This window comes from Poromitra crassiceps (assembly GCF_964638095.1).
Source record: "Poromitra crassiceps genome assembly, chromosome: 1".
NCBI classification, from domain to species: Eukaryota; Metazoa; Chordata; class Actinopteri; order Beryciformes; family Melamphaidae; genus Poromitra; species Poromitra crassiceps.
In genome coordinates, this window is record NC_139623.1 from 101586600 (window position 1) to 101599574 (window position 12975).

The window sequence follows — 12975 nt, forward strand, 5'->3', positions numbered from 1 at the left end:
CCTAATTCACACCTTTAAAGCAGCTACGAGCAACTTTTTCGATTGTTATTAAACAGTATAATTACAATATTGATGCATCACATCTTACCTATAATAGTAGCTGAGACCAAAGCCGTGTGAATTGGAGATTGCTCCCTTAGATGATTATTAAGTCTGTGTCTGTCTAAACTCGCGTCAACAGGGGGCTCTCTCTCTCTCTCTCCTTACCGCCGGACTGGATAAACGCGGAAGTGAAACCCGGAAGTGAAACGCAGCTGCCTGCCTTCACCCGTTCGCGCTGCCTAGCAACATAGCATAAACAATGTGAACGCCATGCATACTCTCGCGAACATCTCTTGTTATATTCTAACAGGTTTTTTGGAAGTTATTTTGTGGTTATGGCCGAAGTGGCTGCTGCAAACCGTTTCATTTCACTTCCTGATCTTCCCCACAGACAGACTAACACTGGCCGATTCACTCGGGCTTCAAGCGAGACTACTCTGCGTTGGTCTCGTCTACTATTAGAGGTAAGATGTGATGCATTGATATTAAATTTATACTGTTTAATAACAATCGAAAAAGTTGCTCGTAGCTGCTTTAAGTTTTTTTTCGATCAACAATTCGTATCCTATTTGATGCCTTTGCTGTTATTAGTACGCAGATTGTTATTATTAGATTATTCGATTATTAGTAGTAGTAGTATGCAGATCTTTTATTTTACATCATGAAACTAATGGTTGTGCTAGACATATTGCAAGGTTTCCGGTATGCAAGGAAAGATGTGCACAAAATGGACTTCAATCAGATATCAGAATCAGATATCATAATGCGTATGCTTATGTGTGTGTATTAAACTTGAGTGAAACACCGCTGTGTTTAAGTCAAAGTCTGAACTGGACCCATATAGCATAAAGAGCACATAAACTGTAAATAGCTTTTAGACAGAAAAACTCACCTTTACAATTTCTTGAGCAATCTGTCTGGTCTTATTAATATCCAGAGTGTTTTTAGTGTCTCTAACAACTGAATACAGAGTCCTCCCTTTACAGAAACTGGGAAGAGAGAAGGGGGAAAAATGGAGATGAAAACAGATTCAGGTTGAAAGAGAAGGTGATACCTTTTTAGAGGTGTATTTGCAATTTTTCCTCTCACCTGGTGATAATGGCTAGGTGGGGTGGAGCCATGCAGGCCCCCATAAAGAGGACCACGTTCTCATGCCGGGTCTGTCGGTAGTTCATCACCTCCTTCTTAAACAGCTTCAGGTGGTCCTGGTTATTCCCGTCGATCTCCAGAAGTCGGATGGCCACCTCTCCATGCCACCGACCCTTGTGCACTTTGCCCCAGCGGCCCTGGATGAACAAATGGCAAAACAAAATAGCCTTTCCAGAAACATCTAGATTAAAGGATACATTCACTCCAAAATGAAAATTCAGTCATTATCTACTCACCCCCCATACCGATGGAAGGACGGGTGAGTGGAGCTTGCCAGGGAAACAGCTCAAACTACAGTGAAGATTTCAACTAAAAACGGGGTGGAAATTATGTCTTTTCAAGTCAACTTGGCATCTCGGGGCGTCTGGAGATTATACCCTTTTTTTACGCTTGAAAGTTGGGTCACCATTCACTTCAATTGTTTGTTTGTTTGTTTGTTTTTTCCAGATTTTTATCAAATTGTTATCCCCCATTAGTGCTCATTTTAATTAAATGTTTAATTTAATTTAATTTAACTTAAAAACCTTCACCTGTCCTTCCATCGGCATGGGAGTGAGTACATAATAAAGACTGAATTTTCATTTTCGGGTGGACTTATCCTTTAAGGCCTATGTAGAATCTCTTGATTGTCCTTGTCTGATTAAGATGATCCTCATTCGCTTTTTTCCGCTCACCTTTCCTATGAGCTCTCCCAGGTCCAGCTGCTCAAATGGGATGTCCCACTCCTGCAGATACACGCTGGTCTGGCTCGCCTTGCGGGAGATGGGGCCCTTCCACTGTCCCCCCCGAGAGCTGGGCAGGTCGTCCAGCTCATCGCCGTCACACTCGCCGTCCGAGCCGCCGTTCATCCCCCCCTCCTCCCCTTCGTCCTCCCCCTCCCCCTCATCTTCCTCTTCCTCGCCTTCTTCCCCGTTCTCCTCCTCCATGTCTGGCTCTTCCTCTTCCACCTCCAGTTCCTCCTCCCCTTCCTAGAACATTGATAGTTTTGTTATTCGAACATGCATGAAAGGATACAAGTTTCAAGTGTTAGTCTACCCCAAACTATCCAGATGTACCCACTTAAATACCTATAACACATAGTCAGCATGAAAAGGAAATGAGCCTTCATGAACAATGCAAAAGAAACAAATTGTGCTTTTCTTTTAAAGGAACACGCTAACATGTTGGGAGATTCGCCTATTTGTCATACTAGGCAGCGCTCGATTCCTAGGCTAGCCCGCTGCGTGGGCTCGCCGGCCCTGCAGCTCACCGAGCTGGCCCTGCAGCTCGCATACGCAGCTCGGCTGCTGCACGGCCTCGCCCGCAGTTTGGCTGCTGCGTGGCCTCGCCACTACCTGTATTTTTCTAATACAGGTAGTTAGCGGACCATTCTGCAGGCCATGGCTACAGTGCTTTGTGTCAGTTCATCATATTCATTACTGTAGTCTGTATGCCTTACACTGACAAACTGCATATTTTAATGTTCAAACCAGTTCAGCCAAAATTTCTGATTATCACCATGCGATCACTGATGGATGCCATTTGGATGATAATTTCAGTCTTCATCACCATGGTGTCAGACTGGTTTGTCATTCTGTGTATCATGAACTCTTTCAATGACACACTGATCTGACAGTACAGTCTCATCAACATTTAAAAACCTGACAGGAAAAACGGTCACTAAAACACATGAACTGGAATTCAAACACTGTTTGCTGTAACATTACCTCTTCATTTTCATCTTCATCTTCAACCAACTCAGCGTGTATATCATCAGCCGACTGCTCTATCTCACTGCTGTGACACAGAGAATTGACATCAGCGGAGTAAAATACATAGAAACGCACACCAGCCAAACTATACCATCTTGGAAACAGAATATTTATTATATAAATTAAATTGACATGATGGTCTTACACAGTGTCTTGGAGGATATCAGAGTGCAAGCTAATAGGACTGGAGACGTCTGTAGGAAGTAAAAAGAAAAACAGGTATAGATGGTTTGTAAAGAATAACTCCTTTAGGCTCTGGGCAACAGCATCTTGTTGTCAACCACAAACATTTACAAGACCAAACATGCAATTCCCAAACATGCCAGGAGATGGAGCCAATAAAAGCTATTGAGAAAATGTCTCTCATCAACAACATGCACAGGGGTAGAGAGAGCCGATGGGAATCTAAGGACTGGAGAGTGGGTTAACAACGCAGCATGACAGTTTGGGACCGTCAACTCACCAGGGAAGATAAACTGCTGTCTATGCTGAAAGTAGCAGGCAGCTTAGGCAAAAAGAGAGGGAAAGACCGGCAAGCATGGCAGGGAGAGAGACTCTTGGTTAGAGATGCTTTGAATTAAAATAACTTTGTTTTATTTCACAAACACACAGTCGTCAGTTAGTCCTACAGTATGTGTGGAGAGAGAGGGAGAGAGGAGGATTGTTTTGCTGCTCCTTCCATTCAATATAATTAAACTGGAACAAGTGATTCAGGCAAACATTCTGCCTAATACAGAGTAATACGCATACAATGCTAGCATGCACTTGTGCAATATGCAGACATGTAGGTGCATTATGTGTGTGTTTGCATGAGTCTGTGCGGCTATCTGGTTGTGTATATTTGTGCAGCCCCGTAACGGAGCTCCTCTGAGCCTTACCGGGGAAGTGAAAGCGGCTGTCGCGGTGCCCTTTGGGCGAGGGGTTGGGCGGCGGCGTGGCGCTGGGCGGGTTGCTCTGCTGGAACGGGGCTGGGGAGGAAGGCGTAGAAGAGGTGGTGGAGGAGGGGTTACTGCTGGAGTCCAGCTGGTTCAGCACTGGAGGGTGATCCTGCTGAGACGTGCGTGTGCGTACAAACAACACAGATCAGCCGGTGGTACAGTGACGTTCACAAATGCTATGTTGTGCCTTTAAACACAGCACAGTGCAGGTGAAGCAGTTGCATTGTCGAGCTGCAACGCTTAATTGATTAGTTGACAACTACTAAATTAATTGCCAACAATTTTGATAATCTATTAATCGTTTTGAGTAACTTTTAAGAAAAAAAAGTGGAAAATCTCAAATTCCAGCTTCTTAAAGACCCCCTAAAGTCAAAAATATGTTTTTCTTCTTGTTTCTACAGTTGGATGTTTGAGCTGTCTGTGCAGAGTTTGACATTACACGGCTGTTTTCACATTTGTCTGCTGAAAGTGGAAAGTTTCTCAGAGCTCACTGAAAAGGCCATTTTCAACGAGCATGATTTGTGACATCATGAATCCTGGAGCCAATCCCTGTCCATTGTTCAGCAGTTAAAGACTAGCTGAAGCCAAAAATTATTTTATTTTTTATTTTAGTTCAAATACCTGGGTATTCAGTGTACCTATTTAATAATGTATGCAAAAAATTCACTAAAATCAGATTTCTTTAGTTTTTCACACTATTTCACATTAATATATCATTAATATATTATTTATTTCACTGTAATTAAACTCACAGAACATGAAGTTGCCTCAAGTTTGGCAAGTATCAAGCCCAATAAGGCCCCAGGGCCTGATGATTGTTTTCAGCAATTAAAGGGAGTTTTTACTAAGTTATTTCAGTTCCTGCTTGACTCGTGCACGGTACCCAAAATATGGAAAATATCAAACATTGTGCCCATTCCTAGAAAGCCGGGGGCTTCAGAATTGAACAATTTTAGGCCCATCGCACTCACCTCCATCCTAGGTAAATGCATGGAGAGTTTTAAGCAGACATATGACAGCCTCTGTATCTAGTGGCCTAGACCACCTACAGTTTGCATATAAGAGTAAGAGGGGCACAGACGATGCAACTGTAACTTTGTTCAATACTATAGCGAAACATCTACAAGTCCCCAGACATTATGTTAGAGTCCTTTTTATTGATTTTCCATTTGCATTTAATACCATGCAAATCCATACCAGAGACTGCAGAGACTACTCGATCTAGGGGTCAACGGCAGAATTATTCACTGGATCAGAGACTTCCTCTCTGATCGCCCCCAAAGAGTCTTTGTAAATGGTATTGTCTCAGATGTGATTGTGTTGAACACAGGAGCACCACAGGGGACAATTTTTTCGCCTCCTCTTTTCTCTGTGTACACAAATGAATTTCTTATTGATCATGTATATTTTCGTTTATTTAAGTATGCAGATGATATGGCATTGGTTGCTCTCCTGCAGGAGGGGGACACAGAGAGAGAGAATTTATACTTTAACCATGTTTTGAGGCTTCAAAATTGGTGTTCAACAAGCTCCTTAGAAATAAATGTCTCAAAGACTAAGGAGCTAATCTTACAAAACCATAAAAATTCAATGCAGCCACTAATCATCAATGGACAAACGATTGAGATGGTTGACGATTTTAAATATCTGGGAACATACATTGACAGCAGTCTTACTTTTAAAGCAAATACTGATCACATCTTTAAAAAATGTTCACAACGCCTCCACTTGCTACGCAAGCTCAACAATTTTGGGGTAAGCCAAAACATTCTAGAAACTGTATATAAGAGCCTAGTGGAAAGTATTTTATCTTTTAATATGATTATGTGGTATGGCAATCTGAACATTAAATGGAGAAACAAGCTGCAGAGAATAGTGAATATGGCCTCCAAGATCCTAGGGAAGCCACAGAAGCAGCTAAGTAGTCTATACGATGAAATAATTAGAAGTAAAGCTGACAGGATCATTAAGGACCCCTCTCATCCACTGTTCAGTGAATTTGAACTTTGACCCTCAGGGAAGCGTTACAGGCTACCGATGGCAAAGAGGAACATCTATAAGAAGTCCTTTGTCCCAGATGCTGTCATGGCAATAAATAAAACTAGGATGCGGTAGATGCTGCTTAGGGTGGTGTTTTAATTTCTTACTTTGCTGAGGTTTTTTGTACAGCAGGTCTTCTCCTGAATGTTTTTTAATTTGATTTTGAATTGGACAGGTCGTAGACCTATGATTTGTAATTTTGACCTGCAATGGGAGGTGTAGCCTACTTTTGTGCATCGGTGTGGATGAATGTGTGTTGACTGTTTTGTGGATGTGTGGTTATTTTGTGGATGTCTAGCCAGGTTCTTTGTCATAATTGCATTGTTTCATGTGTTTCATGTGTTTGTCATGTGCATTGTTGTGTTTTATCTTTTGAGACATGTCTGCGGTGGAACCAAAGACGAATTTCACTTGTGGACAATAAAGTTTTAGTAATCGTAATCGTAATCGTAAAGTTCATTTTTCAAGATTTCATTCATAACAGTAATCTACAGTTTGCTGATGTCACATAGTACTATCAAATTTCTACCCCATTTCAACCAATCATATCACGACATGGCAGCTGTCAATCAATCTTCATTTCAGGAGGAAATAGCGCCTAGTGTCTGAAACTTGGCAGAATTTCTAGCCCATAAACTAACTAATAACTTGGCCAATTGTATGTAACATACAAAATAAAGCAAAAGGTAATGTCTAAGAATGCAAAGAAATGTACTTGGCTCATTAAAATCGCATTCCAGGATAACGTTAGTTAACGTAGTTAAGGCCGAATTCAGACCCCGGCCCCTCTGAGATTCCAGACCGGCAGGCTGCACTCTCCACTCCGCTCCACACAAAGGCAGCTGGCTGGCTGCGGCTCTCACTCGCGTAGCGCCACAACACCCTGAATCCCACTAGATTTGCCAATGCCAAATCCAGCCCCCAGAATTGTCAAATCAAATCATCGACATGCTACTATGGCCCGCCTCTCAAACTGTCATCTCAGACAAGTTTTGTTTTCAGTCTGAAACGTGACTCCGACCCACGCGCCAGTTGGGTTCCGTTGGTTTAATCTCGTCTTTAAATTTTAATATTTTATTTTCAGTTTTTCAGTTTTATGTTAATACATGGACAATGTGAGACAAGACGAGAAGAAAAGAAAGAAAGGGGGGGGGGAAACAACAAAAACAAACATGGAAATTAAACAACAATAGCAACAACAAGATAAATCAAAACAAAATAAAAGAGGAGGCTACCAGACATGTGCTTTTCCCCCTTTCAAATAAACAAAGATGATATCTTACATATTTATGGCTTCTACAAGAATATATATCATTGTTTCACAAGGGGGGTCTATCGGAGACCAGCCAGTGCGAGTCACCCATCGCCCCTAAGCTTGTCGAGGTGGGGGAGAAACGGGTCCCAAACAACTAAAAATCTCCCGAGTGAGTTGGTCCTCAGGAACCTGAGTCTCTCCATCCATATAACAGATGTCATGTCCGCAAGCCACAGCTGAAAAGAGGGTGGAGAGGGGGACTTCCACTCCTGCAGGATGAGTTTCTTGGCAACGATTGTCACCTGAGTCAGAGACTGTTGCACAGCCGTAGGGAAGTCCAAAGAGGACTCCGAGTCCATTATCTCGTCTTTAAAGCCCCAACACATTCTCACTCCCAACTCATCAGACTGCAGATCGCTCAGGAAGCCTTGTCGTCACTTTGTCACAAGTTGGGAGTGAGAATGTGTTGAAAGCCTGTGTTGTATGCTGTGATTGGCTAGTTAGGTTCTAGATAACCCTGATTGGTTGCTTTGCATTTTTAAATGAGGGAGAAGGAGGTGGAGTCATCTTAAGGATTTTAAAAAGATAATATAGAATTTTTTGTGTGGGAAAAAACATCAGACATCAGACCATCAGACATCAGACCATCAGATTATTATTCAAAGTAGAGTACGGTATTTTATATAAATCTTGAAACATGACTTTAGGGGGTCTTTAAATGTGAATATTTTCTGGTTTCTTCACCCCTGTATGACAGGAAACTGAATATCTTTGGGTTGTGGACAAAACAATTTGAGGATGTCATCATGGGCTTTGGGAAACACATCAGCATTTTTCACAATTTTCTGACATTTTATAGACCAAACTTCTAACCGACTGGTCGAGAACATCATCGAGATATTAATCAACAATGAAACGAATCTTTAGTTGCAGTCCTATGTGTGGTGTAATGCAGCAGAACTCATAAACCTTTTCACCTTTTTGGTTATGGCCTTTGGTAGTGTGCCAAACTGTGGCGCTTCTGACGGCCGGTCCACTGGGTTGTTGATATCAGATGGAACAGACTCAGTCCGCCGAATCTTGGCGACTAGAAGAGAAATAGGTACTCTCACACTGTACTGTATATGTGCAATATATACTAGGGTTGGGGCGATCAACGATGTCGGGCACAGACGATGGTCTCAGCGCCCCCCTATCGTAACATCGTGATGTCTAGTATAAGAGCCGTGTGCGTGTCCGCAGGGAAACGCAAGCAACGCATTTACCACCTTGTGCTGAAGCATCATTATACTGGTGTGCTTTATTAACTAGGGGTGCACTGATCGATTGGCCAGTGATCACAATCTGCAGATTTTCAGCCTAAATATGAGAATGGAGAATTCCCATTTATGCTTTTATGTGCCGATTGCCAAAACAGATTGATAACGCTAAAACACGTGATATAATCATATAATGCCTGCCTATACCAGCTGAAAAAAAAAGAAAGATTGGCATGACGACCCCCCCCCCACCCCCGCCAAACAACGATGCCATCGTCCATCGTCGAGTTGGTAGACATCGTCCAACCCTAATATATACTGTACTGTATGTGTGCTGTACTGTATATGTGCTGTACTGTATATGTGCTGTACTGTATATGTGCTGTACTGTATATGTGCTGTACTGTATGTGTGCTGTACTGTATATGTGCTGTACTGTATATGTGCTGTACTGTATATGTGCTGTACTGTATATGTGCTGTACTGTATGTGTGCTGTACTGTATATGTGCTGTACTGTATGTGTGCTGTACTGTATATGTGCTGTACTGTATATGTGCTGTACTGTATGTGTGCTGTACTGTATATGTGCTGTACTGTATATGTGCTGTACTGTATGTGTGCTGTACTGTATATGTGCTGTACTGTATATGTGCTGTACTGTATATGTGCTGTACTGTATATGTGCTGTACTGTATATGTGCTGTACTGTATATATACTGTACTGTATATGTGCTGTACTGTATATGTGCTGTACTGTATATGTGCTGTACTGTATATGTGCTGTACTGTATATATACTGTACTGTATATGTGCTGTACTGTATATGTGCTGTACTGTATATGTGCTGTACTGTATATGTGCTGTACTGTATATATACTGTACTGTATATGTGCTGTACTGTATATGTGCTGTACTGTATATGTGCTGTACTGTATATGTGCTGTTCTGTATATGTGCTGTACTGTATATGTGCTGTACTGTATATGTGCTGTACTGTATATGTGTACTGTACTGTATGTGTGCTGTACTGTATATGTGTACTGTACTGTATATGTGCTGTACTGTATATGTGTACTGTACTGTATATGTGCTGTACTGTATATGTGTGCTGTACTGTATATGTGTGCTGTACTGTATATGTGCTGTACTGTATATGTGCTGTACTGTATGTGTGCTGTACTGTATATGTGCTGTACTGTATATGTGCTGTACTGTATATGTGTGCTGTACTGTATATGTGCTGTACTGTATATGTGCTGTACTGTATGTGTGCTGTACTGTATATGTGCTGTACTGTATATGTGCTGTACTGTATATGTGCTGTACTGTATATGTGCTGTACTGTATATGTGCTGTACTGTATGTGTGCTGTACTGTATATGTGCTGTACTGTATATGTGCTGTACTGTATATGTGCTGTACTGTATGTGTGTGCTGTACTGTATATGTGCTGTACTGTATATGTGCTGTACTGTATATGTGCTGTACTGTATATGTGCTGTACTGTATATGTGCTGTACTGTATATGTGCTGTACTGTATATGTGCTGTACTGTATATGTGCTGTACTGTATATGTGCTGTACTGTATATGTGCTGTACTGTATGTGTGTGCAATATATCATTTCCACCAAATGCAAGGGACAACACAAAAGCTGTAGAGGAGCTTACTTGGCAGAAAGGAGATTCTGCAGGAAGGAGCTTCCTTTGTGCATTTGTTGTGGCACTTTAACCTGCGGAAAAACAAGGCAGAACTCTAGACAACCAATATAGGTGCTACAGGTGGACTGCCCCCACCTCTAGACACTCTAAACACTACAGGTGGACTGCCCCCACCTCTAGACACTCTAAACACTACAGGTGGACTGCCCCCACCTCTAGACACTCTAAACACTACAGGTGGACTGCCCCCACCTCTAGACACTAAACACTACAGGTGGACTGCCCCCACCTCTAGACACTCTAAACACTACAGGTGGACTGCCCCCACCTCTAGACACTCTAAACACTACAGGTGGACTGCCCCCACCTCTAGACACTCTAAACACTACAGGTGGACTGCCCCCACCTCTAGACACTCTAAACACTACAGGTGGACTGCCCCCACCTCTAGACACTCTAAACACTACAGGTGGACTGCCCCCACCTCTAGACACTCTAAACACTACAGGTGGACTGCCCCCACCTCTAGACACTCTAAACACTACAGGTGGACTGCCCCCACCTCTAGACACTCTAAACACTACAGGTGGACTGCCCCCACCTCTAGACACTCTAAACACTACAGGTGGACTGCCCCCACCTCTAGACACTCTAAACACTACAGGTGGACTGCCCCCACCTCTAGACACTCTAAACACTACAGGTGGACTGCCCCCATAGTCTCTTAGAACAGACGAGTTGGCTTCCGCAATTTTCAAATGCTTCCGCCATACCGTCTGTACTTCGTGGGGGAGAATCATGCACCAACCGGAATGGGAAGTAGAAAGGCGGGTTTTCCGCTCATTAGTCCAATCAGAATCGCAGAAAGGCGGGTCTTCCGCTCATTAGTCCAATCAGAATCCAATATGCCGCATTTTTCGTGGACACGTGTCGTGATTGGTCGGATTCCGTCTAACTTCTTTCCTGTCTGAAGGTTTTTTTCCGAACTTCCTTGTGCATGTTCTGGGGGTGTAACGTACAGACTGTATATAGCTGCATTCGCCAGATGTAGATGAGACAGTCTGTTTTAAGAGACTACTGCCCCCACCTCTAGACACTCTAAACACTACAGGTGGACTGCCCCCACCTCTAGACACTCTAAACACTACAGGTGGACTGCCCCCACCTCTAGACACTCTAAACACTACAGGTGGACTGCCCCCACCTCTAGACACTCTAAACACTACAGGTGGACTGCCCCCACCTCTAGACACTCTATACACTACAGGTGGACTGCCCCCACCTCTAGACACTCTAAACACTACAGGTGGACTGCCCCCACCTCTAGACACTCTAAACACTACAGGTGGACTTCCCCCACCTCTAGACACTCTAAACACTACAGGTGGACTGCCCCCACCTCTAGACACTCTAAACACTACAGGTGGACTGTCCCCACCTCTAGACGCTCTAAACACTACAGGTGGACTGCCCCCACCTCTAGACACTCTAAACACTACAGGTGGACTTCCCCCACCTCTAGACACTCTATACACTACAGGTGGACTGCCTCCACCTCTAGACACTCTAAACACTACAGGTGGACTGCCCCCACCTCTAGACACTCTAAACACTACAGGTGGACTGCCCCCACCTCTAGACACTCTAAACACTACAGGTGGACTGCCCCCACCTCTAGACACTCTAAACACTACAGGTGGACTGCCCCCACCTCTAGACACTCTAAACACTACAGGTGGACTGCCCCCACCTCTAGACACTCTAAACACTACAGGTGGACTGCCCCCACCTCTAGACACTCTAAACACTACAGGTGGGCTGCCCCCACCTCTAGACACTCTAAACACTACAGGTGGACTGCCCCCACCTCTAGACACTCTAAACACTACAGGTGGACTGCCCCCACCTCTAGACACTCTAAACACTACAGGTGGACTGCCCCCACCTCTAGACACTCTAAACACTACAGGTGGACTGCCCCCACCTCTAGACACTCTAAACACTACAGGTGGGCTGCCCCCACCTCTAGACACTCTAAACACTACAGGTGGACTGCCCCCACCTCTAGACACTCTAAACACTACAGGTGGACTGCCCACTTAAAATGGCAAGCTCTACTCACCGACAGTGTTTGCACTTAACCCCGAACATCATGTTCTTCTGGCACACCTGACACGTCTGCGACAGCCAGGACTTGGTTGAAAACCTACGCAAATACAAGCAAAGCTGTTGACATGGTTTCATAGAGAATTACTACTTGATTAGGTGGGTTTGAAGTGTTATTGAAGAGATGTAGATAAACATTGTGTTAATATTAATTATAGCTTCAAAAATGTTTAGGAAGGAGCGCTTCCTGGACTCAAAAAGTTGTTTGTTTGAGGACGAGGTGTTCTTTGGAAAGGGATACCTATAGGCTGAATAAATACAAAACACTGCAAGGCACACTCATTTTAAAAGATTAAAATGCCTTTATTATGCCTCTATTATGACATGGCCAAACTTTGACGCGTTTCGGCATCAAGCCTTTGTCAGGAAGTCAAACGGATATTTATTAATTATAGCTTGTTTGCTTATCAATATATAATCGGACGTCAAAAGCACTGAGTATAAGCAGGAACACTACCTGTGTGTGACTGCTAGGCCGATGTCTCTCCTCATTGCTTGTGGGGAGCTGCGGTGCACTGCTACGTTATCTAGGCAGAGAGAGAGAGAAGGAAGGAAAGGACAGAAGCATGAAGTGACAGCAGTGGTTAATCACGTAAAAAAGAAAAACATTAAAAAATGTAGAATTAGTCTTTAAAATGAGGTCAGTTGTGATATGATTCAACCACACAGAAATCATGAGAATGAGATGTCTGTCTAATACATCAAATAAAGAA

The 12975-nt window shown here is 43.3% G+C and overlaps 1 protein-coding gene across 6 annotated transcripts in view; it reads right to left on the reverse strand.

The window, feature by feature from the left end:
• Window positions 1-12975, reverse strand: part of ksr1a (kinase suppressor of ras 1a) — a gene marked incomplete at both ends in the record, with an annotated part of 66482 nt that overhangs the window by 5156 nt on the left and 48351 nt on the right. For 2 of the 6 annotated variants that reach the window (XM_083649520.1, XM_083649515.1), the window contains 11 exons: window positions 935-1031; window positions 1132-1328; window positions 1866-2159; window positions 2898-2967; window positions 3088-3136; window positions 3406-3447; window positions 3821-3989; window positions 8153-8262; window positions 10106-10167; window positions 12219-12302; window positions 12720-12789. In XM_083649520.1, the coding sequence (XP_083505646.1) occupies window positions 935-1031; window positions 1132-1328; window positions 1866-2159; window positions 2898-2967; window positions 3088-3136; window positions 3406-3447; window positions 3821-3989; window positions 8153-8262; window positions 10106-10167; window positions 12219-12302; window positions 12720-12789 (1244 nt within the window). The remainder of the gene's footprint in view (window positions 1-934; window positions 1032-1131; window positions 1329-1865; window positions 2160-2897; window positions 2968-3087; window positions 3137-3405; window positions 3448-3820; window positions 3990-8152; window positions 8263-10105; window positions 10168-12218; window positions 12303-12719; window positions 12790-12975) is intronic. The other 4 variants (XM_083649519.1, XM_083649518.1, XM_083649517.1 and 1 more) reach the window with 4 other exon arrangements.